The 27249-nt window shown below is 53.8% G+C and overlaps 3 protein-coding genes across 3 annotated transcripts in view; all 3 read right to left on the bottom strand.

Annotated features, from left to right (window-relative positions):
• The window catches only part of LOC120759063 (protocadherin gamma-C3-like), a 122374-nt gene extending 116260 nt beyond the window's left edge, over positions 1–6114 (bottom strand). The window contains exon 1 of the mRNA XM_058422425.1: positions 3658–6114. Coding sequence (XP_058278408.1) covers positions 3658–6102 — 2445 coding nt within the window. The 5' untranslated portion in view covers positions 6103–6114. The remainder of the gene's footprint in view (positions 1–3657) is intronic.
• Positions 6115–8895: 2781 nt separating this feature from the next.
• LOC120759332 (protocadherin beta-15-like) lies at positions 8896–12618 on the bottom strand. Its single transcript, XM_040078492.2, has one exon. It carries the CDS (start codon positions 12610–12612, stop codon positions 10171–10173), a length of 2442 nt encoding a protein of 813 aa, XP_039934426.1. The 5' UTR covers positions 12613–12618; the 3' UTR covers positions 8896–10170.
• Positions 12619–17378: 4760 nt separating this feature from the next.
• On the bottom strand, positions 17379–26128 carry LOC120759384 (cadherin-87A-like). The gene is made up of 2 exons (XM_040078561.1): positions 23688–26128; positions 17379–20106 (listed from the first exon to the last, which is right to left on the bottom strand). Exons 1-2 carry the CDS (start codon positions 26126–26128, stop codon positions 17637–17639), a joined length of 4911 nt encoding a protein of 1636 aa, XP_039934495.1. The 3' UTR covers positions 17379–17636.
• Between the last annotated feature and the right edge of the window lie 1121 nt (positions 26129–27249).

Genomic DNA, 27249 nt, shown 5'->3' with positions numbered 1-27249 from the left:
AGATCACATAATTTTCTGACATTCTAGGAAAATATAAGTGGTTCAAAGTCTTTCTGCTGGCAGCTGAACACCATCACAGGGAAAATGGATGAGAACACCTCCCAGGGCTTATAATCTGACCAGATCTCTACATTCAAGGACTATCAGCCAAGCCAAGGCCTACTTGTGGAACATAAGAAACCAGGAAGGAATAGGAAAGCCACAGAATCATGGAATCACGGTTAAGAATCACGGCTTAACGCTTCACACTCTGTCAATTGTAGTAGGTACACAAGAAGCACCATCTACCTTGCAACAGGTACGCAGGGGGATCACATGGACTTTACACCAAAGACCACAGGCATGGTTCTCCAAATAATTTATTTGGAAAACAAGAAAAGTGCACACGACCATAAATATGGGAACAAAAAGAGTGAAAATTGAATGTTTATACCAACCTTTTAGACGGCTCAAACTATACCACAGCAAACTCTTCTATTCGCCTTGTCTCTGTGCAGACAGAAAGCTTCAATGTGCCAAACATCACCCACCAGGGACAACTTGGTCAACAGACACATTCAAAAGACAGGTTTCCCACACAGCTTCTCCTTATGGAGAATAAGGATCACAGCACAGATCCACACACATAAACGTCTCTGCACATCACACTCATTTCAAGGAATGGGAAATGTTCAAGTCCCCCAACCAGAATTTCCTAACAAAACGACCATCCCATGCCCTACATTCTTCACAAACAAACAGTTTAAACACTAACAAAACGTCAGCAGTTACTTCCTATGAGCAAGATCCATTAATAACATCTGAAGGTTGGTCACGGCTGGGGAAAGCTCAGTACACCTAAGACAAGACTTTATATCACCGTCTTACAAGGACATATAGCTGGAAAAGCAACAGTTCTTAGCCACAGAATCTCTGAAGCATGTTTGCACTTTCATGGGTATGCCTGCAGACAACTTCATCCAAGTCTGTCTTTTTGGGATACCGGGAAAGGGGGGATTCTATAAGTCACACAGGCCTTGGCACCGGGAATGCTGTGAAAGCACACGGAGCCCGGTGGAGCATACAATCCCTTCCTTTCCTTCTGAGGCCAGTCTCTCACTGATCTTCCACTGACTTCTCACCATGAAAACTGGACAAGAAGGAGTGTTTCATAAAGTGCTGATTAGTGAAAAGGCATCCACGAAAGTCTTTTTCTTTAGATCTGAAAACATGGAAGGGACATGCAGGTCAGTCAGACAACTCTAACAGATGTGATCTTCCACACACTCTCAGAGAAAAAGGCCCATCTTTAGCTCATTAGATCAAGCAGCACGACAAATCAACACATGCACAAGGGAAGGGATCATCCCATACAGTTCTAGGTTGCGGCACTCAGAGTAGCTTCATTATTCCAGTATTTAGTAGGTAGCAAGTGAAGTGTTTGATCTTCCCAAATCTTCCATTGTGGTATTTGTTATAAGTACACACTCTAGCTGTTAGCTAAGAATCGATGAAAAGATGCAAACTCATAGGGAGAATCTCACGGGGCTCCCCATACAGGTGGAACAAGCTGTCATCCAGCTAAACATTCTGGGATGATCAAACCCACATTGCATAATCCTACAACCAGGCACTGGTCAGGGAAAAGGGCAAACCATATTTCTTGTGTCTTTAAAGAGACCTACACACACAGCTCCCAGGACTCCTACCTCCAGGCCTTCTAAACTTACATAGTTTAGACCCTCATAAATTGCAAGAATATGGAATAAAACTCCCAGATGCACAGAAAAAAAACCCCAAAAACTAAAAAACAAAACAAAAAACAAACAAACAAACAAAACAAACAAGGAAAAAACCAAAACAAAACGGAACAAAAACCCCACCAACATGTAACATGCCCTGTGATCCGGCTGTGAACATTTACCAGGAAGGGGAGGTGCCTCCCTCGGCAAGCTTCAATACCTTAATATTTCAGTAGTAGGTCCTCAAGCAGGGCACCTAGTTGGTAAACAGTCAAAAGAACATTCACACTGGAGCTCACACCAAAGACCAAAACCTCTGTTTCCCTGTGTAATTTCTCTGGACAATAAAAAAGGGGGAAATGCATGCAACCATTACAGTGGGACTCGTATAACAACTAAGACAAACTGGACTTCTACATTATCCTTCCATATTTCAATTATTTCTAATCACACCACAGCAAATGGTTTCAGTTGTTCTATCTTCTTGAGACACCAGGAGAGAAAAGTGGCACACACAACTTCTCTGTACTGAGAATGAGAGTCACAACATGCATGCATGCAAAGATATATCTTTGCTCATCATGATGCTTCAAAGAAATTTAAAATGTCCTGAAGTGATTGAGCAATACGCACATCTGTTAAAAACCCAGTCATCAGAGTAGCAGCTCAAAGACACCATCATCCCACTTCAGCATGTTGTGCAGCTTGGAAGATTCGTATCTCTCAGACCTTGACATTCACTGTATGCTGATGCTCAATAACTGCCATTCACAGGAAAGAGACTACAAGAAAGCAGCCTGATGAACCCAATGCTTAACCAGTCACATTCTGAGCACTGTGATGTCAAAAATAAGACATCTTTAGAGTCATTTTACCTTCAGCTCTTAACAACAAAGCGTGCAGAAAATGAGAGGTCAGAACCAACTCTTGCAGATTATGGCACTTGGACTAGAGACATAATTTCAGTCTTTAGCAGGAACTATTAGAAACGTCACACCAACCTGCAAATACACAGGAAAGACCACCCAGGGCTCCCAATACAGCTGGAATAAAATCTTCTAGTCAAGCCTCTTTGAAAAGATGGAAGTCACCCTCTGGCCTAGACCGCTCTCTTCGGCACACACCATCACACCATGGACTTAACACAGCTGTCTCCACATCTCTGTGATGAAGGTGGAGGACACGTCTGCTTGGTCAGTAGAGAACTGGGAAGACATTTCGAACTTCAGGAAGGGAAAAAGGAGCAGTCCTCTAGGAGAGACTAAGATGGTGAAAATCTGCATAAGGGCATTCTCCCCCTCCTCACCATGCCATCTGTAACCGGAAACTGTCCCCTTCTCCTCTAGTACAGCTCTTGCCATAAGAGAAGTTTTCAAGCTAAGGCATATGCAGTACTTAGGAAAAATAATTTAAAAGACATGGGATCAGCAAAGTTTCTCTACTGTTTCCTCCAGTGGCCCTTCATACACAGATATACACGTTCCTCCAGAAAGTGCACAAAGACCAAACAAAGATGAATGCAAAGACAATTCTCACTGGCTTATCATGAGAAAAACTAAAGGCTGACTAATACTCTCAGAGAGGAATAAAAACGAGGGCAGCACCCCATACAAGAGTATTTCATTCCACTCAGACATATGTGCTGTCGGGAAGAAAAGAGATTCTGCTAATAATGCAAAATTCCCTTAGCTAACAATGCAATACATCCATTCGAAAGAACTAAGACGGAGAGAAAAACTATATTATACGGGTGAGGGGGCAAAACGAGAAGAGACCGGGCGGCAGAGAAAAAAATCAAAGACCCGAGAAAAACACGCACCAGGCAGCAGCCCCACTTCTATCTCCTCCAAAACTGGCTTATACGTCCATCGCCCCGTGGTGAAACGAACGAAAGCGTCGCCGAACGAAATTTTAGCTTCCGGCGTGTGTAACTCACCGGGACTGAGGCGGGGTCCTGGGGACAAAGGCCGGCAGAATCCTCGTCGCCGAGCAGCGGCTTGGGCTCGTCGGGCAGCGGCCGGGCCGGGAGGGTGTCGCAGCAGCTGTCGCGGGAGAAGCGCAGGTGGCTCTTGCGCGAGTCGGCCGTGAGCGACACGTCGTGCGAGTAGGAGTGCAGGAAGGCGCGCACGCCGTCGATGCCCACGAAGTGCGAGACGGGCACGCCGCGCAAGGCGGCGGCGGCGGCGGGCGGCAGCAGCTGGCGGCGGCGCCAGCGCCGCAGGCGCAGCGCCAGCAGCAGCAGCAGGAAGGCGAGGAAGAGGCAGGAGACGGCGGCCACGGCCAGCACGAGCCAGCGCGTCAGGCCGCCGGCCGGCTCGCCCGGCGCCGCCGCCTCGGCCGCGCCGCCCAGCTCGGCCAGCAGCTCGGCCACGCTGTCGGCCAGCAGCACGCTGAGCGTGGCCGTGGCCGACAGCGCCGGCCGCCCGTGGTCCTTCACCACCACCACCAGGCTGTGGCGCGCCGCGTCGCGGGCCAGCGGCAAGCGCGCCGTGCGCACCTCGCCGCTGTGCAGCCCCACGCGGAACAGCCCCGGCTCCGTGGCCTTGGCCAGCTCGTACGACAGCCACGCGTTCTGCCCCGCGTCCGCGTCCACCGCCACCACCTTGGCCACCAGCGCGCCGGCCTCCGACCCGCGCGGCGCCAGCTCCACGCCCGACCACGCGCCGCCCGAGCCCGCGCCCGCCGGCGGGTACAGCACCCGCGGCGCGTTGTCGTTCTCGTCCGCGATCAGCAGCCGCACCGACGCGTTGCCGCTCAGCGCCGGCGCGCCGCCGTCCTCCGCAACCACCCACAGCTGCAGCTCGCGCACCTGCTCGTAGTCCAGGGAGCGCAGCGCGTACAGCGCGCCCGTCTCCGCCTGCACCGACACGTACGACGACAGCGGCGCGCCCCGCACCCGCCCCTCCCGCAGCCGGTACCGCACGCGCGCGTTCTGCCCCGCGTCCGCGTCCGTCGCAAGCACCCTCAGCACCAGCGCGCCCGCCGCGTTGTTCTCCGCCAGCCGCGCGCTGTAGCGCTCCTCCGCGAACACCGGCGCGTTGTCGTTCACGTCCAGCACCCGCAGCGCCAGCACCGCGCTGCTCTGCAGCGCCGGCGACCCGCCGTCCGCCGCCCGCACCGTCACCTTGTACTCCGACACCTGCTCTCGGTCCAGCTCTCTCGCTGTCACCACGCGGTAGTAGCTGCCGTGTGAGCTCTGCAGCCGGAACGGGACGCCCCCGTCGATCGAACAGTGCACCTCGCCATTCGCCCCGGAGTCCCGGTCTTGCACGTGCAGGAGGGCGACCACTGTCCCCGATGGGGCGTCCTCAGAGATCTCAGTCAATGCCGATGATACTGTCAGTTCAGGGGCATTGTCGTTGACGTCTGTCACGGAGATCGTTACTTTAGCAGCATCGAATAACTCTCCACCGTCCTGTGCGTGCACCTCCATTTCAAATGAGGAAATTTCCTCGAAGTCTAAGTTGTCCTTAACAGTTATTTCTCCTGTCTTTGAATCAATGTGAAAAAGTTCGGTTGCCCTTTCTGAAATTCTATGCAAACTGTATTTCACGTGTCCGCTAGACCCCTCATCGGCGTCCATGGCTGTGACGGTGACGAGGACAGAGCCCACGGGCACGTCCTCGGGCACACGCACCGTGTACTCCGCCTGGCTGAACACGGGCGCGTTGTCGTTCACGTCCACCACCGTCACACGGATCCGAGCCGTGCCCGTCCGTGCCGGATCGCCGCCGTCGCTCGCCCTCAGCACCAGCTCGTGAAACGCCGCCTCCTCCCGGTCCAGCGCCTTGGCCAGCACCAGCTCGGGACGCTGATCGCCGCCGGGGCCCGCCTGCACGGCCAGCGAGAAGTGCTCGTCACCGCTCAGCTCGTAGCTCTGCAGGGAATTCCGGCCCGAGTCCGGGTCGTGAGCGTCTGGCAGGGGAAACCGTGACCCCGGGGCTGTCATCTCGCTTATTCTCAGCTCTGCTTCTGCCTCTCGAAAGCTAGGCGCGTTGTCGTTAATGTCCATGATTTCCACTTCTACTTCATAAATGTTCATTTCGCCTTCCACGATCAGCTCACAGCGCAGCACGCATTTCTCCACCAGCCGGCACAGCTGCTCTCTGTCGATCCTCTCCGCCGTCACTAAATGTCCCGTCCTCCCGTGCAGAGAGAAGTATTGAGTCCTACCTCTTTCTATAATGCGAACGCCGCGCTCGCTTAGCGCCGGCAGCTGCAGCCCCAGGTCGTTGGCCACGTCGCCCACGAAGGAGCCCTTGGGCATCTCCTCGGGCACCGAGTAGCGCAGCTGCCCCCACGCCGCCTCCCACGCCGCCAGCAGGACGGCCCAGAGCAGAGCTCGCTGCCGCCGGCCCCAGCGCCTCCCCGCCGCGCACATCTCCGCCGCGGCACCGCCGGCACTGCAAACACCTCGGCCGCTCCCCGCCGGTCACTCCGCCGATTCCGCTCCCGCTCCTTCTCAGCTCGCTTCTGTCGGAACCGCCGCCTCTCCGCAGCGCGGTTCCGCACCCCAGGGACGATCGCAAACCTCTCGGTCGCCGAGCCTGACAGGCAGCGAGCGATGGAGCCGGTCCGCAGCGGGCGGGGCTGCCGGCAGCGCTCCCATCTCTTCTCGCTCCTCTCGGTCAGCAGCGGCGCCCGCAGCCTCCTCCCGGCACTGCAGGCACCCAGCGCTGCCCAGCGCTGCCTCGCACACGGGAGCCTCTCGGGGACTGCATGGCGCCACGGAGACATCGGGCCCCGTCCAGCGGGGATCTCCTGCCTCTGCTTTTCTCCAGCCCATCTCTTCTTTGAGAAGCTGATCAAGACTGGTAAGAAGGCAGAGGCGTCTTTGTGCTGTTTCTACCGTACAGGAAAATGTTTTTGTAATGGTGATACAATATTGATATAAAGTTCTCTGAACAAGCAGAAGTATTACTAGTCAGAGTCCATTAGTTCAAAACCACAATTTCCCCCGCTAATAGCCCAGCGTTTTCAGCAGTCATTATTGGATGATCTTTTTATTCCCCTCACCTTTTCTGCCAATATATCTTAATATTGGAATGCCATTAGCAACCTCAGATTTCCAAACTCCATGTGATAGCACAAGCCAGCAGCGGACTTTTCTCTGTTCAAGTTCTTCAGATGGTCCCAAACCTGATCGTTTCTTACAGTGGGAGGGACGTTTTTTCCCCAAATCCCTGCCTTGAACTCCATCCACTTGATAGGTATGGGAAGAGACCTAGTCAGTGATGACTGAGGCAAAGATATGGCTGAGTACCTCAGCCTTCTCGTGGTCTGTTTTTATCAGTTTGTCAGTTGTGCTCATCAGGAGACATACAGGGATTTTTAACCTTCTTCATCAATCTGACTTACCTCTAGAAGCTCTTCTTGCTGTTTTTTGCATTCCTTATAGAGTTCAGCTCCAGCCATGCCTTGGCCAACCTGACTCTATCCCGACACAATCAGCCAACATCCCTATACTCTTCCCAGGACACGTGTCCCTGATCCCACTGCTACACATTTATTTCTTGCCCCTCAGTTTGACCAGCAAGACTTCTCTCAGCCATGCTGGTCTTTTCCCTTCTTCTGATTTCCTGCACATGGGTTCAAGAGATCATGCACTGTATGGAAAGCATCCCTAAAGAACTGCCAGGCCTATTCTGCTCCCTTGTCCTTCAGGGCACATTCCCCTGAGGAGCCCCATTGATTAAATCATTTAAGAGCTGGAAGTTTCCTTTCCTAAAATTCACAGTCCTGACTTTACTCTTTGCCTGATCCATATCCCTCAGGACTATGAACTTGACCAGTGGATGATCATGGCAGCCCAGGCTGCTTCCAGTCTTGATATCTCTGATTAGCTCATCCGTGTTGATGACCAACAAGTCCAGAAAAACATTTCTTCTAGTAAGGAGGGCTGGACTAAGGTCTTAATCCTTCCTAAAGGGCACCTCCAGTGAGCTTCTTGGGAGAACTCAGCAGTGTGTTCAGGCCTTTTAAGACAGGACAGTGCCCCCCCCCCCCCCATCTCACATGCTAAAAGCCATAATAAACCATCCGTTTATGAACTGCCTCAGACACTTAAGCCTCAAACTGGAATGACCCAAACCCCAGAAGTTTAACAACAGAGGGTGATGGTCCCTCGTGATCTTGGTAAGAGAGACACACCAACTCTCTTTTGTAACACATACTGGTGGAAGAGATTAGCACAGGTAGTCCCACATCCTTTTAGATGTGGAGAACATTTAGTAAAAGTAACTTCACACAGGAATTCAGACACACACAGAATGCCAAGCAGATCCTGCTCCTAGGAAAGGGAGAGTGCCCTTGTTCCACTCAGTCAGGACATCACAGGACTTTCATACAGTAAATCAGTTTTATTAATTATTTTTAGAGTTCCATAAAAAGTTTGCATGCAGACTTTTTGCTCGCAGGTGGCTTTCTCAACAGTGGCAAGGGGGAACCTGCCTGCAGGTTCCTCGGTCAAAACGAGATGGATCTAACTCTCCACCAATGTGTTTGTGGAGCAGGACACAGCACAGCAGAGGGCTGTGTCTTCCCAGATCAACTGGATTATGGATCACTTCATCCTTGATGTTTGTCAGTCTTCTGGTCAGCATCATTACACCATTCCCTCCCCAGGACTTACCCTTTCATCTGGGCCTTGTGGAAGTCCTCCTGCTGAAGTCCTCTGCATTTCGTGATTCCAAAGCTTCTCCCTGGTAGTAGTTTTTACTCACCAAATTCCCACCTCCAGGCACTCCCAAAAAATACTTCTCAAGGGAAGAACTTCCTATTTTTGTGCCATTCTTTTCCAAAATTCCTATACCATAAGTGTTACAAACACCTCATAATTGCCATCTGCAGATGCAGCTGTCAGAAGATTTGAGAAGCCCACTCAAGGCCACTCCCCCACATCACAGCTTTACAGAGGCAGAGCACACCTAGGGCCTCTGTTGAGGTACGGCCCCATTTCCCCTGAACTGCTTATTACTGGGCTCCATCCCAGACAGAAGGTCAGTGCTCAAAAGAACCATAGAGGCCTGATAGCAATTCCATTGTCCTCCCAATTTTCCTGAATCCTGTTTCAGCTTGATCTTGAAACTGGAAAATGCACCCACTCACCCACCACCTTGGCCAAAGGAAAATACAAAGACTGTCTCCACACAAGGCATTTAGGTGTTCTCTTTATTTCAGTTTTAAACTCAGGGGTACACAAGGCATTTAGGTGTTCTCTTTATTTCAGTTTTAAACTCAGGGGTATCCAAGTCTACAATGTTAAACTTTATAACTTCAACAAAACTCAATGTGAGGCTTTCTGAATATTCCATGCATCACAGATATCATTCAAGTAATCAGTTATTATACGTGGGGTGACAGCTCTTAAGCAGAAAAGGAAAGACAATGCTCAAACTCAGTTCAGAGAGTGGCAGGAGAAAGGGCAAAAATAGGAATGAAAATGCTCCAACACAGATGGAGAAAATCATGTGGGGACAGCTTTCGACTCCTAGCAAGAAACTACTGTATATAGGAAAAATAAGAAGACCAACATCAAACTCCTTTTTACCATTTCATGTTGATTTCTACCCTTCACAAAATGTTCTCTGAAAGACTTAGGTAGTTTTCATGAAATATAGCCAAAGGAAATGAACATGTTTTCAAAACTCTGTACAGCTATAGTAAATCAAACACCATTTGTATTTCTGTATTTCAATGAGACAGAACACTGAGCACTGCTTTATAGGGCAAAAAGAATATCTGGTTGTACATTTTACTGCTCTCCTCTGCCCTGGAGAGGATGAGACTCCAGTACTCAGAGGGTCGGAATACTCTTCTTCCCAGCTGAACTGCAATTCCCTGCATTGCAAAGGTTGGACGGGAGCAACTCCACCATTCCCTGGACAGCACGGGTGAATCATATGCACACAGACAGTGGCTGTATTGACTGACAGGAAACCAAAGCACACACAGCCCACACATCTCAGACAGAGGCATCCAGAACCCAGGGAAGAAAGAGCCCACTCCTCATTCAATATTGTGACACTGTACTCTCAACATCTTTGCTTTCCTGAGGTGGGAAAGGGATTTTGTACATTCTGTGAAGGAGGAGACCTGTCAGACAAGCTGTGCCCTTGTGTCAGAGGACAGAAGAAAAGCTCCACAGTCATTCTGGACAGCAAAAGAGAAAAGAGCAGAGCTGGAGTGCTAACACCCTCCTTAAAGATGATCAGAAATGACCATAACAGAGGTGAAACATACTATAGCCTCAGGGAGAGAACCTGAGTTTCGTTTGTTTGGTGGTTGTGTTTTCGGAGTGGCAGAAAATATCTGTGCCAACTTAGAATTACAGGGATCTGATTAAACCAATTGGACATACAGGTTTTCAGTCGAGGAACCATGGCCACAAGCTGCAGCCTGGATCCCCTCCTCCCAGGAGCATTGAAGGGTCTGTGTGTGCAGAGCCCAGCTAGTCAAAGGAAAGAGCGTTGAACTGTCGTGCAGAGAGAGTCCCAGGATTGTCTGGTGCCATGTCCTCTGTGCTGACAGGGACACAGGGGAAATCCTGTCCCTCCTCAGGGCCCTGGCCCGTGGCACAGTGCTGTGGTGGCAGGCTGGGGAGGATGGGCTTGAGGAATTTGAACTCGCTGTTGCCCGAGCCCGTTGTGAGGCTGATCTCGTAGCAGTAGGCGCGGGGCAGGGTCCCTGCAGCGGCTGCATCGGCCAGGCCGCTCTGCAAGTTGTCGGCACCATAAAGCACATGGCCGGCCTGCAGCTCCTTTCTCCTGCACACCTTGCGAGCCACAAAGACCGCGGCGGAGATGAGGAAGAGGAGTGAGACAAAGGCCAGGGAGATGATTAAGTAGGTGGTCAGGGAGCCGTCCTGCTCCTCCGTGGCCGCGCTGCTGTGCGGGAGGCGCACGTCTGAGAAGTCCTTGAGCAGCAGCGCGCTCAGAGCTGCGGTGGCTGACAGCGGGGGCTGGCCGTTGTCTCGGACCAGGACAACGAGCTTCTGCTTCACGCTGTCCCTGTCTGTCACCGGCCTCCTCAGACGCACCTCCCCGCTTTGGACAGCCACGGTGAACAGCCCGGGCTCGGTGGCCCTCAGCAGGTGGTAGGAGAGCCAGGAGTTCTGGCCGGAGTCGGCGTCGACGGCCACCACTTTGGTGATGAGGTAGCCCGCCTCAGCCGACACGGGCACCAGCTCGCTGGACGCCGCGCCGCTCTCCTGGCCTGGGTACAGCACCAGCGGCGCGTTGTCATTCTCGTCCAGCACGACGAGGCGCACGGTGACGTTGGCTCTGAGCGGAGGAGAGCCCGCGTCAGAGGCCATGACCGTCACCTCGGTCTGCCGCAAGTGCTCGTAGTCCAGGGGCCGCAGCACAAACACTTGTCCGTTCTCAGAGTTCACCGAGATGCAGGAGCACCGGGGCCGCTCTGCCGCCTGCGCCGGGGCCAGGGAATAGGTCACCTTGGCATTGAGCCCCACGTCAGCGTCTGCAGCACTGACCGCTCCAACAAACACCGTGGGGACGTTGTTCTCACGCACGTACATGGTGTAGGACGTCTGGCTGAAGACAGGCGCGTTGTCGTTGACGTCCGAGACGTCCACAGTGAAGGTCTGCGTGGTCGTGAGAGGAGGCGACCCCGCATCTGCTGCTGTGACACTCAGCACGTACTGAGCCGTCTCCTCGCGGTCCAGCGCGCTCACTGTCACCAGCTCGTAGTAATTCTTATAGGCTGGCCGCAGGGAGAAGAGGAGCTGATCCTCCAGGGCACACGAGATCTTCCCGTTGGCACCAGAATCCCGGTCCCTGACCGAGAACAGGGCAACCACTGTGCCGGGCACTGTGTTCTCGGGGAGGGGACTGCTGAAGGAACTGACCACCAGCTCTGGGGCATTGTCATTCACATCCACCACCTCCACCAACACCTTGCAGATTGCTGAGAGTCCCCCACCATCTGTGGCTCTCACACGAAGTTCATGATGCTCTGAATCCTCAAAGTCCAGAGGTTTTGTGAGTTTAATTTCACCAGTTTTGGGATCAATCACAAATGCTGAGTCACTCTGTCCCACTGCTTGGCTCAGTTGATAGGAAATGTCCCCATTAACTCCTGCATCCTGATCAGTTGCCAGCACAGTCAGAACCACAGAACCTTCTGGCATGTTCTCCAGAACCTGTCCAATGTACACCTCCTTTGTGAAGATGGGAGCATTGTCATTTGCATCTAGAATTACAACATGGACTTGGGTGGTTCCACTCCTGGGAGGAGAGCCCCCATCTTCAGCAATAACACTGAAACTCATCTCTGCCTGCTCCTCTCTGTCTAGTGGCTTTTCCAAGACCAGTTCAAGATACTTGTCATCCTGACTCCGACTTCCGTAAGAGACACTAAAGTACTCACTCTCCGGATAGATGTTGTAAGACTGGATGCCATTGTGGCCAATATCGAGGTCCCGAGCACCCTCCAGCGGGAATCGAGAACCCAGGTCACTCGTTTCGAGGATTTTTAAACTGACAAGATCATCTCGGAAAACAGGAGAATGGTCATTGATGTCCTCCAGAGCCACCTCGACCCGGAAGAACTGCAGCGGCTCGGCGAGCAGCAGCTCGAAGGGGAGCATGCAGCTGGCGGCCTGGCCGCACAGCTCCTCCCGGTCCAGCCTCCCCGCCACGACGAGGCGGCCGGAGGCGCGGTCTAAGCGAAAGTGCTGCCGGCCGTCGTCCGACACCAGGCGGGCGCGGCGAGCCGAGAGCTGCGCCGGCGTCAGCCCCGCGTCCTCGGCCAGCTTGCCGACCAGGGAGCCGCTTTCCGCCTCCTCGGCTACGGAGTAGCGGATGGGCTCGGCGCCAGCGTGCGGCAGCGAGAGGAAAGCACAGACACAAAGCACTTGCCTTGCGATCGCCATGGCGCGGCGGCGGCGGCGGCGGCCGGTGTCGCTGTGGCGGATCGGATGTCCCGGGCGATTCGCCGCGGAAAGCGGCCAAGTGGGGGCCGGGCGCCTTCCCTCGCTGAGTCCGATTCCGCCGGCGGCGCTTAGGGCAGCCGGGGTGTCCCGACAGCGGGTGACACGGGGCAGCGCTCGCCGCCGCAGCCGCTGCCACCTCCGCCCGGCTGCGCTGGGCTGCTCTGAGCTGCGCTGCTCTAAGCTGCGCTGCTCTGAGCTGCGCTGCTCTGAGCTCCGCTGCTCTGAGCTCCGCTGCTCTAAGCTGCGCTGCTCTGAGCTGCGCTGCTCTAAGCTCCGCTGCTCTGAGCTCCGCTGCTCTGAGCTCCGCTGCTCTAAGCTGCGCTGCTCTGAGCTGCGCTGCTCTAAGCTCCGCTGCTCTAAGCTCCGCTGCTCTGAGCTCCGCTGCGCTGAACTCCGCTGCTCTGAGTTCCGCTGCGCTGAGCTCCGCTGCTCTGAGCCCCGCTGCTCTGAGCCCCGCTGCTCTGAGCTCCGCTGCGCTGAGCTCCGCTGCTCTGAGCTCCGCTGATCTGAGCTCCGCTGCTCTCAGCTCCGCTGCTCTGAGCTCCGCTGCTCTGAGCTCCGCTGCTCTGAGCTCCGCTGCGCTGCTCCGGGCTCGGCCGCCTCCGCTGCCGCAGCCGCTCGGCGCCGCCTTGGCCGAGGGCACCACCCAGCGGTGCGCGCTGGGACTGCACCCGCCGCCGCCCGCAGCCCGCGCTGCCGCTCGCCCCGCCCGCGGTCCCAAAGCTTTCGAGACACCCGCGGCCAGGAACGGAGCGCGGCTTTGCCCAGGGACGCTTAAAGAAGAGGCTCAACCCACAACGACCAAACCGCATTGCTCGGCTGGATAAACCGCACGTGGATAGGGCAGTGGGAACAGCAAAGGCACGCAAACTGACACTCTCGTGTCTCGTGCATCTCCAAACTCAGGAACTGCATCCACCCACCAATGCTTCAGAGAAGGGACCGAGTGAGAAAAACACTCGCCGAATTTTGACAAGCCTTGAAGGAGCTTTCCAGAGAGAGAACGTTTCTATAAAGCATTCTGTCTCCACAAAAGGAATTAGGATGCTCTCTTTATTTCAGTCTAACCCATTTTTTCAGTTTCTAAGCCCAGAGTTATACCAATTTACAACGTTAAACTGTAAAACATCAGCACAACTCAGTCTGAGGGAGGCTTTCTGAATATCTCATGCATCACAGACATCAATCGAACAACCAGTTATTGTAGATGGGGTGGCAGTCCTTCTCTAGAGGAACAGGCTCAGCACAATGCTCAATATATTTCAGAGGTAGAAGGAGAAAGAGCAGACATGGAATGCAAATGCTCTAACACAAACACAGAAAATCAAGTGGAGACAGTTTTCCACTCCCATCAGGATGCCTTCGGATTCATGAACAACAATGAAAAGACCAAATTTAATGTTAGTTTAAAAGTTCTTCTTGAATCTAAGTTCCAATAATTGTCTTTTAGTATTTGTGGACTTTCCTTCAATGCGCACAATGACAATGAACTTGTTTCTACAACTCTGTTCAGTTACAGTCTCTCCTAACAATGTTTGTGCTGCTGTATTTCCAAGGCAAGCCTGAGGTGACAGAACACCCAAGCACTTCTGGTACATCAAAGGAAGATTTTCTTGTGCATTTTGCTGCTCTACTCTGAGCGAGACAAGGAAGACGAGACTGCTGTTCCAAAAGGACCCGAATCACCTCCTTCCCTGCAGAGCTGGCCTTGCCTGTGTGGCCATGGCTGGGTGGGAGCAACTCCCTGCTTCAGCAGGCAGCACTATGGAATCATCTGCAGATAGTCAGTGTCTGCACAGACAAACTCAGGGACAAGAAAGCAAAGCACACAGAGGTCACATCTCAGGCAGACACATCCATGAGCCGGGGAAGAAAGGGCCTAGTGCTCACCTGACACTGTGACTCAGTATTCAAGATTTCCTGGCTTTGCAGAGCTGGGAAATGTCTTTTTGCATTTCTGTGAGGATGATTTTTTGGCCGTGACATTGCTTTAAAGCTCGAAATAAAGGATCTTCTGTCTTTTCAGACATCAAGAGAAACAAGAGCACAGCTGGGAGTTCTGACTACATACTTTAAGCCTCTTGGAAAGAACACAGCTTTTCCCAGGTCAGCTTAAACTGCAGTCTCACCCCAGAGGGACAGAGCTTCATCCCTCATCAGCAGAAACCGAGCAGGGATAGTGCAGTGGTCACAGCACAGGCATGGCAGTGAACACTCCGTTATTGGCTGCATGTCCACAACCAGGAGCTGTACCCACCAAATATTGCTTCAGAGAAGGCACAAATTGACAACAAGACTCTCAGAATTTTAAAAAGCCGTGAAAGACCTCTCCCAGAAGGAACGCCTCTGCAAAGAATCCCGTCTGCACAAAAGCAGTCCGGCTGTTCCCTTTATTTCAGTTTCTACGCCCAGAGTTACACCAATTTACAAGGTTAAACTATAAAACAACAGCACAACTCAGCGTGAGGGAGGCTTTCCCAGTATTTCATGCATCACAGACATCATTCAAATAAACAGATGTTATAGATCAAGTGGCAGTCCTGCTCTAGAAGAATAGGCTCGGTACAATGCTCAGGACACTTCAGAGAGCAGAAGGAGAAAGGGCAAACACGGGAATGCAAATGGTCTAGCACAAATGCAGAAAATCTTGTGGAGACAGTTTTCCTCTCCCATCAGGAAGCCTTGGGATTCAGGAACAACAATGAAAAGACCAAATTTCATGTTATTTTAAAGGTTCTTCTAGAATCTAAGTTCCAATAATTGTCTTTTAGTATTTGTGGAGTTTTCCTTCAATGCGCACAATGACAATGAACTTGTTTCTACAACTCTGTTCAGTTACAGTCTCTCCTAACAGTGTTTGTGCTGCTGTATTTCCAAGGCAAGCCTGAGGTGACAGAACACCCAAGCACTTCTGGTACATCAAAGGAAGATCCTGTTGTGCATTTTGCTGCTCTACTCTGAGCGAGACAAGGAAGACGAGACTGCTGTTCCAAAAGGGCCCGAATCACCTCCTTCCCTGCGGAGCTGGCCTTGCCTGTGTGGCCATGGCTGGGTGGGAGCAACTCCCTGCTTCAGCAGGCAGCACTATGGAATCATCTGCAGATAGTCAGTGTCTGCACAGACAAACTCAGGGACAAGAAAGCAAAGCACACAGAGCTCACATCTCAGATAGAGACATCCAGAAGCCAGGGAAGAAAGGGCCTAGTGCTCACCTGACACTGTGACTCAGTATTCAAGATTTCCTGGCTTTGCAGAGCTGGGAAATGTCTTTTTGCATTTCTGTGAGGATGATTTTTTGGCCGTGACATTGCTTTAAAGCTCGAAATAAAGGATCTTCTGTCTTTTCAGACATCAAGAGAAATAAGAGCACAGCTGGGAGTTCTGACTACATACTTTAAGCCTCTTGGAAAGAACACGGCTTTTCCCAGGTCAGCTTAAACTGCAGGCTCACCCCAGAGGGACAGAGCTTCATCCCTCATCAGCAGAAACCGAGCAGGGATAGTGCAGTGGTCACAGCACAGGCCTGGCAGTGAACACTCCCTTATTGGCTGCATGTCCACACTCAGGAGCTGTACCCATCAAATATTGCTTCAGAGAAGGCACAAATTGACAACAAGACTCTCAGAATTTTAAAAAGCCGTGAAAGACCTCTCCCAGAAAGAACGCCGCTGCAAAGAATCCTGTCTAAACAAAAGCAGTCAGGCTGTTCCCTTTATTTCAGTTTCTACGCCCAGAGTTATACCAATTTACAAGGTTAAACTATAAAACAACAGCACAACTCAGCGTGAGGGAGGCTTTACCGGTATTTCATGCATCACAGACATCATTCAAATAAACAGATGTTATAGATCAAGTGGCAGTCCTGCTCTAGAGGAACAGGCTCGGTACAATGCTCAGGACACTTCAGAGAGCAGAAGGAGAAAGGGCAAACACGGGAATGCAAATGGTCTAGCAAAAATGCAGAAAATCTTGTGGAGACAGTTTTCCTCTCCCATCAGGAAGCCTTGGGATTCAGGAACAACAATGAAAAGACCAAATTTCATGTTATTTTAAAGGTTCTTCTAGAATCTAAGTTCCAATAATTGTCTTTTAGTATTTGTGGAGTTTTCCTTCAATGCACACAATGACAATGAACTTGTTTCAACAACTCTGTTCAGTTACAGTCTCTCCTAACAATGTTTGTGCTGCTGTATTTCCAAGGCAATCCTGAGGTGACAGAACACCCAAGCACTTCTGGTACATCAAAGGAAGATTCTGTTGTGCATTTTGCTGCCCTACTCTGAGCTAGACAAGGAAGACGAGACTGCTGTTCCAAAAGGGCCCGAATCACCTCCTTCCCTGCGGAGCTGGCCTTGCCTGTGTGGCCATGGCTGGGTGGGAGCAACTCCCTGCTTCAGCAGGCAGCACTATGGAATCATCTGCAGATATTCAGTGTCTGCACAGACAAACTCAGGGACAAGAAAGCAAAGCACACAGAGCTCACATCTCAGCAGACACATCCAGAAGCCAGGGAAGAAAGGGCCTAGTGCTCACCTGACATTGTGACTCAGCACTCAAGACTTGCTTGCTTTGCAGAGCTGTGAAAAAGTATTTTTTCCATTTCAGTTCAGATGATTCTTTGGCCATGACATTGTCTTAAAACGCAGAATAAAAACATCTTCTGTCTTCTCAGACAGCAAGAGAAACATGACCATAGCTGGGAGTGCTAGCCACATACTTAAAGCCTGTGGGAAATGGCAGAAACAGAGATCAAAGTCATTGCTAAATAAATGAGAGAACTTTGACTTCTTTTATTTCCCTCACTGTTTTTTGGAGTGGCAGATATTTATTCTTAACAGAACTTGCAGGACGTTGGTTAAACCAATTGCAAATACAGATTTACTCAGGAGAAAGCATTGCCACATGCTGCAGCCTGGATCCCCTCCTCCCAGGAGCATTGAAGGGTCTGTGTGTGCAGTGCCCGGCTAGTCGAAGGAAAGAGCGTTGAACTGTCGTGCAGAGAGAGTCCCAGGATTGTCTGGTGCCATGTCCTCTGTGCTGACAGGGACACAGGGGAAATCCTGTCCCTCCTCGGGGCCCTGGCCCGTGGCACAGTGCTGTGGTGGCAGGCTGGGGAGGATGGGCTTGAGGAATTTGAACTCGCTGTTGCCCGAGCCCGTTGTGAGGCTGATCTCGTAGCAGTAGGCGCGGGGCAGGGTCCCTGCAGCGGCTGCATCGGCCAGGCCGCTCTGCAAGTTGTCGGCACCATAAAGCACATGGCCGGCCTGCAGCTCCTTTCTCCTGCACACCTTGCGAGCCACAAAGACCGCGGCGGAGATGAGGAAGAGGAGTGAGACAAAGACCAGGGAGATGATTAAGTAGGTGGTCAGGGAGCCGTCCTGCTCCTCCGTGGCCGCGCTGCTGTGCGGGAGGCGCACGTCTGAGAAGTCCTTGAGCAGGAGCGCGCTCAGAGCTGCGGTGGCTGACAGCGGGGGCTGGCCGTTGTCTCGGACCAGGACAACGAGCTTCTGCTTCACGCTGTCCCTGTCTGTCACCGGCCTCCTCAGACGCACCTCCCCGCTTTGGGCAGCCACGGTGAACAGCCCGGGCTCGGTGGCCCTCAGCAGGTGGTAGGAGAGCCAGGAGTTCTGGCCGGAGTCGGCGTCGACGGCCACCACTTTGGTGATGAGGTAGCCCGCCTCAGCCGACACGGGCACCAGCTCGCTGGACGCCGCGCCGCTCTCCTGGCCTGGGTACAGCACCAGCGGCGCGTTGTCATTCTCGTCCAGCACGACGAGGCGCACGGTGACGTTGGCTCTGAGCGGAGGAGAGCCCGCGTCAGAGGCCACGACCGTCACCTCGGTCTGCCGCAAGTGCTCGTAGTCCAGGGGCCGCAGCACAAACACGTGTCCGTTCTCAGAGTTCACCGAGATGCAGGAGCACCGGGGCCGCTCTGCCGCCTGCGCCGGGGCCAGGGAATAGGTCACCTTGGCATTGAGCCCCACGTCAGCGTCTGCAGCACTGACCGCTCCAACAAACACCGTGGGGACGTTGTTCTCACGCACGTACATGGTGTAGGACGTCTGGCTGAAGACGGGCGCGTTGTCGTTGACGTCCGAGACGTCCACGGTGAAGGTCTGCGTGGTCGTGAGAGGAGGCGACCCCGCATCTGCTGCTGTGACACTCAGCACGTACTGAGCCGTCTCCTCGCGGTCCAGCGCGCTCACTGTCACCAGCTCGTAGTAATTCTTATAGGCTGGCCGCAGGGAGAAGAGGAGCTGATCCTCCAGGGCACACGAGATCTTCCCGTTGGCACCAGAATCCCGGTCCCTGACCGAAAACAGGGCAACCACTGTGCCGGGCACTGTGTTCTCGGGGAGGGGACTGCTGAAGGAACTGACCACCAGCTCTGGGGCATTGTCATTCACATCCACCACCTGCACCAACACCTTGCAGATTGCTGAAAGGCCCCCTCCATCTCTGGCTCTTACACTGAACTCATGAGTTGCTGCTACCTCGTAGTCCAGAGGTTTTGTGAGTTTAATTTCTCCAGTTATGGGATCAATCACAAATGCTGAGTCACTCTGTCCCACTCCTTGGCTCAGTTGATAGGAAATGTCCCCATTAACTCCTGCATCCTGGTCAGTGGCCAGCACAGTCAGAACCACAGAACCTTCTGGCATGTTCTCCAAAATCTGCCCTATGTACTCCTCCTGCGTGAAGACGGGAGCATTGTCATTTGCATCTAGAACAACAATTTTAACTTCGGTGGTACCACTCCTGGGAGGAGAGCCCCCATCCACGGCAATGAGACTGAAACTCATCTCTGCCTGCTCCTCTCTATCAAGTTGCTTTTCCAAAACCAGTTCGAGATACTTCTTGCCTGTAATCCGGCTTCCATAGAAGACCCTAAAATATTCATTCTCCGGAGAGATGCTGTATGCCTGGATGCTGTTGCTGCCAATATCGAGGTCCTGAGCCCCCTCCAGGGGAAAACGCGAACCCGGGTCACTCGTTTCGGGAATTTCAAAACTGACTCGTTCCTCGGGGAAAAGAGGTGAATGGTCATTGATGTCCTCCAGAGCCACCTCGACCTGGAAGAACTGCAGCGGCTCGGCGAGCAGCAGCTCGAAGGGGAGCATGCAGCTGGCGGCCTGGCCGCACAGCTCCTCCCGGTCCAGCCTCCCCGCCACGACGAGGCGGCCGGAGGCGCGGTCTAAGCGAAAATGCTGCCGGCCGTCGTCCGACACCAGGCGGGCGCGGCGAGCCGAGAGCTGCGCCGGCGTCAGCCCCGCGTCCTCGGCCAGCTTGCCGACCAGGGAGCCGCTTTCCGCCTCCTCGGCTACGGAGTAGCGGATGGGCTCGGCGCCAGCGTGCGGCAGCGAGAGGAAAGCACAGACACAAAGCACTTGCCTTGCGATGGCCATGGCGCGGCGGCGGCGGCGGCCGGTGTCGCTGTGGCGGATCGGATGTCCCGGGCGATTCGCCGCGGAAAGCGGCCAAGTGCGGGCCGGGCGCCTTCCCTCGCTGAGTCCGATTCCGCCGGCGGCGCTTAGGGCAGCCGGGGTGTCCCGGCAGCGGGTGACCCGGGGCAGCGCTCGCCGCCGCAGCCGCTGCCACCTCCGCCCGGCTGCGCTGGGCTGCTCTAAGCTGCGCTGCTCTGAGCTCCGCTGCTCTAAGCTCCGCTGCTCTGAGCTCCGCTGCTCTGAGCTGCGCTGCTCTGAGCTCCGCTGCTCTCAGCTCCGCTGCTCTGAGCTCCGCTGCTCTGAGCTCCGCTGCTCTCAGCTCCGCTGCTCTGAGCTCCGCTGCTCTGAGCTGCGCTGCTCTGAGCTCCGCTGCTCTGAGCTCCGCTGCTCTGAGCTGCGCTGCTCTGAGCTGCGCTGCTCTGAGCTCCGCTGCTCTGAGCTCCGCTGCTCTGAGCTCCGCTGCTCTCAGCTCCGCTGCTCTGAGCTCCGCTGCTCTGAGCTCCGCTGCGCTGCTCCGGGCTCGGCCGCCTCCGCTGCCGCAGCCGCTCGGCGCCGCCTTGGCCGAGGGCACCACCCAGCGGTGCGCGCTGGGACTGCACCCGCCGCCGCCCGCAGCCCGCGCTGCCGCTCGCCCCGCCCGCGGTCCCAAAGCTTTCGAGACACCCGCGGCCAGGAACGGAACGCGGCTTTGCCCAGGGACCCTTAAAGACGAGGCTCAACGCACAACGACCAAACCGCATTGCTCGGCTGGATAAACCACACGTAGATAGGGCAGTGGGAACAGTAAAGGCACGCTAACGAACACTCTCCCGGCTGCATCCACAAACTCAGGAACTGCACCCACCCAGCTGTGCTCAGACAAGGGAAGGAGTGAGAAAAAGACTCGCCAAATTTAGAAAAGTCTTGAAGGAGCTTTCCAGGTAGAGAACGTTTTTGCAAAGCATTCAGTCTCCACAAAAGGAATTAACGTTGTGCTATTTATTTCAGTCTAACACATTTTTTCAGTTTCTAAGCCCAGAGATTTGCCAGTTTACAGTGTTAAACTGCAAAACATCGGCACAACTCAGCGTGAGGGAGGCTTCCCCAGTATTTCATGCATCACAGACATAATTCAAATAAACAGTTGTTATAGATCAAGTGGCAGTCCTGCTCTAGAGGAATAGGCTCGGTACAATGCTCAGGACATTTCAGAGAGCAGAAGGAGAAAGGGCAAACATTGAAATGCAAATGCTCTAACACAAACACAGAAAATCATGCGGGGACAGTTTCAACTCCCATCAGGAAGCCTTCAGATTAAGGAACAACAATGAAAAGACCAAATTTCATGTTATTTTAAAAGTTCTTCTTGAATCTAAGTTCCAATGATTGTCTTTTAGTATTTGTGGAGTTTCCTTCAATGCACACAATGACAATGAACTTGTTTCGACAACTCTGTTCAGTTACAGTCTCTCCTAACAATGTTTGTGCTGCTGTATTTCCAAGGCAATCCTGAGGTGACAGAACACCCAAGCACTTCTGGTACATCAAAGGAAGATTCTGTTGTGAATTTTGCTGCTCTACTCTGAGCGAGACAAGGAAGACGAGACTGCTGTTCCAAAAGGGCCCGAATCACCTCCTTCCCTGCAGAGCTGGCCTTGCCTGTGTGGCCATGGCTGGGTGGGAGCAACTCCCTGCTTCAGCAGGCAGCACTATGGAATCATCTGCAGATAGTCAGTGTGTGCACAGACAAACTCAGGGACAAGAAAGCAAAGCACACAGAGCTCACATCTCAGACAGAGACATCCAGAAGCCAGGGAAGAAAGGGCCTAGCGCTCACCTGACATTGTGACTCAGCACTCAAGGCTTCCTTGCTTTTCAGCGCCGGGAAAAAGTTTTTTGCATTTCTGTGAGGATGATTTTTTGGCCGTGACATTGCTTTAAAGCCCGAAATAAAAGATCTTCTGTCTTTTCAGACATCAAGAGAAACAAGAGCACAGCTGGGAGTTCTGACTACATACTTTAAGCCTCTTGGAAAGAACACGGCTTTTCTCAGGTCAGCTTAAAATGAAGGCTCAGCCCAGAGGGACAGAGCTTCATCCCTCATCAGCAGAAACCGAGCAGGGATAGTGCAGTGGTCACAGCACAGGCCTGGCAGTGAACACTCCCTTATTGGCTGCATGTCCACACTCAGGAGCTGTACCCATCAAATATTGCTTCAGAGAAGGCACAAATTGACAACAAGACTCTCAGAATTTTGAAAAGCCGTGAAAGACATCTCCCAGAAAGAACGCCGCTGCAAAGAATCCTGTCTAAACAAAAGCAGTCAGGCTGTTCCCTTTATTTCAGTTTCTACGCCCAGAGTTACACCAATTTACAAGGTTAAACTATAAAACATCAGCACAACTCAGCGTGAGGGAGGCTTTCTGAGTATTTCATGCATCACAGACATCATTCAAATAAACAAATGTTATAGATCAAGTGGCAGTCCTGCTCTAGAAGAATAGGCTCGGTACAATGCTCAGGACACTTCAGAGAGCAGAAGGAGAAAGGGCAAACATGGGAATGCAAATGGTCTAGCACAAATGCAGAAAATCTTGTGGAGACAGTTTTCCTCTCCCATCAGGAAGCCTTCGGATTAAGGAACAACAATGAAAAGACCAAATTTCATGTTATTTTAAAAGTTCTTCTAGAATCTAAGTTCCAATTATTGTCTTTTAGTATTTGTGGAGTTTTCCTTCAATGCGCACAATGACAATGAACTTGTTTCTACAACTCTGTTCAGTTACAGACTCTCATAACTATGTTTGTGCTGCTGTATTTCCAAGGCAATCCTGAGGTGACAGAACACCCAAGCACTTCTGGTACATCAAAGGAAGATTTTGTTGTGCATTTTGCTGCTCTACTCTGAGCTAGACAAGGAAGACGAGACTGCTGTTCCAAAAGGGCCCGAATCCCCTCCTTCCCTGCGGAGCTCGCCTTGCCTGTGTGGCCATGGCTGGGTGGGAGCAACTCCCTGCTTCAGCAGGCAGCACTATGGAATCATCTGCAGATAGTCAGTGTCTGCACAGACAAACTCAGGGACAAGAAAGCAAAGCACACAGAGCTCACATCTCAGATAGAGACATCCAGAAGCCAGGGAAGAAAGGGCCTAGTGCTCACCTGACATTGTGACTCAGCACTCAAGACTTCCTTGCTTTGCAGAGCTGGGAAAAAGTTTATTTTGCATTTCACTGCTGATGACGTTTTGGTGGTGATAATGTCTTAAAATGCATAATAAAAAGACCTTCTGTGTTTTCGGACAGCAATAGAAACATGAGCATAGCTGGGAGTGCGAGCCACATACTTAAAGCCTGTGGGAAATGGCAGAAACAGAGATGAAACTCATTGCTAACTAAATGAGAGAACCTTGGCTTCTTTTATTTCCTTCACTGTTTTTTGGAGTGGCAGATATTTATTCTTTATAGAACTTGCAGGACATTTTGTAAATCAATTGCAAATACAGATTTACTCAGGAGAAAGCATTGCCACATGCTGCAGCCTGGATCCCCTCCTCCCAGGAGCATTGAAGCCTCTGTCTGTGCAGTGCCCGGCTAGTCGAAGGAAAGAGCGTTGAACTGTCGCGCAGAGAGAGTCCCAGGATTGTCTGGTGCCATGTCCTCTGTGCTGACAGGGACACAGGGGAAATCCTGTCCCTCCTCGGGGCCCTGGCCCGTGGCACAGTGCTGTGGTGGCAGGCTGGGGAGGATGGGCTTGAGGAATTTGAACTCGCTGTTGCCCGAGCCCGTTGTGAGGCTGATCTCGTAGCAGTAGGCGCGGGGCAGGGTCCCTGCAGCGGCTGCATCGGCCAGGCCGCTCTGCAAGTTGTCGGCACCATAAAGCACATGGCCGGCCTGCAGCTCCTTTCTCCTGCACACCTTGCGAGCCACAAAGACCGCGGCGGAGATGAGGAAGAGGAGTGAGACAAAGACCAGGGAGATGATTAAGTAGGTGGTCAGGGAGCCGTCCTGATCCTCCGTGGCCGCGCTGCCGTGCGGGAGGCGCACGTCTGAGAAGTCCTTGAGCAGCAGCGCGCTCAGAGCTGCGGTGGCTGACAGCGGGGGCTGGCCGTTGTCTCGGACCAGGACAACGAGCTTCTGCTTGACGCTGTCCCTGTCTGTCACCGGCCTCCTCAGACGCACCTCCCCGCTTTGGGCAGCCACGGTGAACAGCCCGGGCTCGGTGGCCCTCAGCAGGTGGTAGGAGAGCCAGGAGTTCTGGCCGGAGTCGGCGTCGACGGCCACCACTTTGGTGATGAGGTAGCCCGCCTCAGCCGACACGGGCACCAGCTCGCTGGACGCCGCGCCGCTCTCCTGGCCTGGGTACAGCACCAGCGGCGCGTTGTCATTCTCGTCCAGCACGACGAGGCGCACGGTGACGTTGGCTCTGAGCGGAGGAGAGCCCGCGTCAGAGGCCACGACCGTCACCTCGGTCTGCCGCAAGTGCTCGTAGTCCAGGGGCCGCAGCACAAACACGTGTCCGTTCTCAGAGTTCACCGAGATGCAGGAGCACCGGGGCCGCTCTGCCGCCTGCGCCGGGGCCAGGGAATAGGTCACCTTGGCATTGAGCCCCACGTCAGCGTCTGCAGCACTGACCGCTCCAACAAACACCGTGGGGACGTTGTTCTCACGCACGTACATGGTGTAGGACGTCTGGTTGAAGACGGGCGCGTTGTCGTTGACGTCCGAGACGTCCACGGTGAAGGTCTGCGTGGTCGTGAGAGGAGGCGACCCCGCATCTGCTGCTGTGACACTCAGCACGTACTGAGCCGTCTCCTCGCGGTCCAGCGCGCTCACTGTCACCAGCTCGTAGTAATTCTTATAGGCTGGCCGCAGGGAGAAGAGGAGCTGATCCTCCAGGGCACACGAGATCTTCCCGTTGGCACCAGAATCCCGGTCCCTGACCGAAAACAGGGCAACCACTGTGCCGGGCACTGTGTTCTCGGGGAGGGGACTGCTGAAGGAACTGACCACCAGCTCTGGGGCATTGTCATTCACATCCACCACCTGCACCAACACCTTGCAGATCGCTGAAAGGCCCCCTCCATCTCTGGCCCTCACACTGAGCTCATGAGTTGCTGCTGCCTCGTAGTCCAGAGGTTTTGTGAGTTTAATTTCACCAGTTTTGGGATCAATCACAAATGCTGAGTCACTCTGTCCCACTGCTTGGCTCAGTTGATAGGAAATGTCCCCATTAACTCCTGCATCCTGATCAGTGGCCAGCACAGTCAGAACCAGAGAGCCTTCTGGCATGTTCTCCAAAACCTGTCCAATATAACGCTCTTTTGTGAAGACAGGAGCATTGTCATTTACATCTAGAATGAAAACGGAGATCTCAATGGTCCCGCTTCTGGGAGTAGAGCCACCGTCCACAGCAATAACAAGGAACTGCATCTCTGCCTGCTCCTCCCTGTCTAGTGCCTTTTCTAATACAAGTTCAACATATTTGTCATCATTACTCCGACTTCCATAAGATACGGTAAAATATTCATTCTCAGGAGAGATGCTGTATGCCTGGACTGTGTTGGTGCCAATATCGAGGTCCCGAGCGACCTCCAGCGGGAATCGAGAACCCGGGTCGCTGCTTTCCGGGATGTCAAAACGGACTCGTTCCTCGGGGAAAACAGGTGAGTGGTCATTGATGTCCTCCAGAGCCACCTCGACCCGGAAGAACTGCAGCGGCTCGGCGAGCAGCAGCTCGAAGGGGAGCATGCAGCTGGCGGCCTGGCCGCACAGCTCCTCCCGGTCCAGCCTGCCCGCCACGACGAGGCGGCCGGAGGCGCGGTCTAAGCGAAAATGCTGCCGGCCGTCGTCCGACACCAGGCGGGCGCGGCGAGCCGAGAGCTGCGCCGGCGTCAGCCCCGCGTCCTCGGCCAGCTTGCCGACCAGGGAGCCGCTTTCCGCCTCCTCGGCTACGGAGTAGCGGATGGGCTCGGCGCCAGCGTGCGGCAGCGAGAGGAAAGCACAGACACAAAGCACTTGCCTTGCGATCGCCATGGCGCGGCGGCGGCGGCGGCGGCGGCGGCCGGTGTCGCTGTGGCGGATCGGATGTCCCGGGCGATTCGCCGCGGAAAGCGGCCAAGTGCGGGCCGGGCGCCTTCCCTCGCTGAGTCCGATTCCGCCGGCGGCGCTTAGGGCAGCCGGGGTGTCCCGACAGCGGGTGACCCGGGGCAGCGCTCGCCGCCGCAGCCGCTGCCACCTCCGCCCGGCTGCGCTGGGCTGCTCTAAGCTCCGCTGCTCTGAGCTGCGCTGCTCTGAGCTCCGCTGCTCTGAGCTCCGCTGCTCTGAGCTCCGCTGCTCTGAGCTGCGCTGCTCTGAGCTGCGCTGCCCTAAGCTCCGCTGCTCTAACCTGCGCTGCTCTGAGCTCCGCTGCTCTGAGCTCCGCTGCTCTAAGCTCCGCTGCTCTGAGCTCCGCTGCTCTGAGCCCCGCTGCTCTGAGCTGCGCTGCTCTAAACTCCGCTGCTCTGAGCTCCGCTGCTCTGAGCTCCGCTGCTCTGAGCTCCGCTGCTCTCAGCTCCGCTGCTCTCAGCTCCGCTGCTCTGAGCTGCGCTGCGCTGCTCCGGGCTCGGCCGCCTCCGCTGCCGCAGCCGCTCGGCGCCGCCTTGGCCGAGGGCACCACCCAGCGGTGCGCGCTGGGACTGCACCCGCCGCCGCCCGCAGCCCGCGCTGCCGCTCGCCCCGCCCGCGGTCCCAAAGCTTTCGAGACACCCGCGGCCAGGAACGGAACGCGGCTTTGCCCAGGGACCCTTAAAGACGAGGCTCAACCCACAACGACCAAACCGCACTGCCCGGCAGGATAAACCGCACGTGTTTACGGCAGTGGGAACAGTAAAGGCACGCTAACGAACACTCTCCCGGCTGCATCCACAAACTCAGGAACTGCACCCACCCAACAGTGCTCAGACAAGGGACGGAGTGAGAAAAAGACTCGCCAAATTTTGAAAAGCCTTGAAGGAGCTTTCCAGGTAGAGAACGTTTTTGCAAAGCATTCAGTCTCCACAAAAGGAATTAACGTTGTGCTATTTATTTCAGTCAAACACATTTTTTCAGTTTCTAAGCCCAGAGATTTGCCAGTTTACAGTGTTAAACTGTAAAACATCGGCACAACTCAGCGTGAG

The sequence above is a fragment of the Hirundo rustica genome, chromosome 14 (assembly GCF_015227805.2).
Source record: "Hirundo rustica isolate bHirRus1 chromosome 14, bHirRus1.pri.v3, whole genome shotgun sequence".
NCBI lineage: Eukaryota > Metazoa > Chordata > Aves > Passeriformes > Hirundinidae > Hirundo > Hirundo rustica.
The sequence above is the reverse complement of the archived record's forward strand: the minus strand, read 5'-3'. Positions and strand labels throughout refer to the sequence as shown.

What these genes read in the sequence shown, in the direction of transcription:
- LOC120759384 (XM_040078561.1), bottom strand. Translation starts at nt 26,128, where the DNA reads ATGGCGATCGCAAGGCAAGTGCTTTGTGTCTGTGCTTTCCTCTCGCTG. An exon ending in AACGCTCTTTCCTTCGACTA is followed by an intron (nt 20,107 to 23,687) that starts GCCGGGCACTGC and finishes GATCCGCCACAG; the next exon opens with CGACACCGGCCGCCGCCGCC.
- LOC120759332 (XM_040078492.2), bottom strand. Translation starts at nt 12,612, where the DNA reads ATGGCGATCGCAAGGCAAGTGCTTTGTGTCTGTGCTTTCCTCTCGCTG.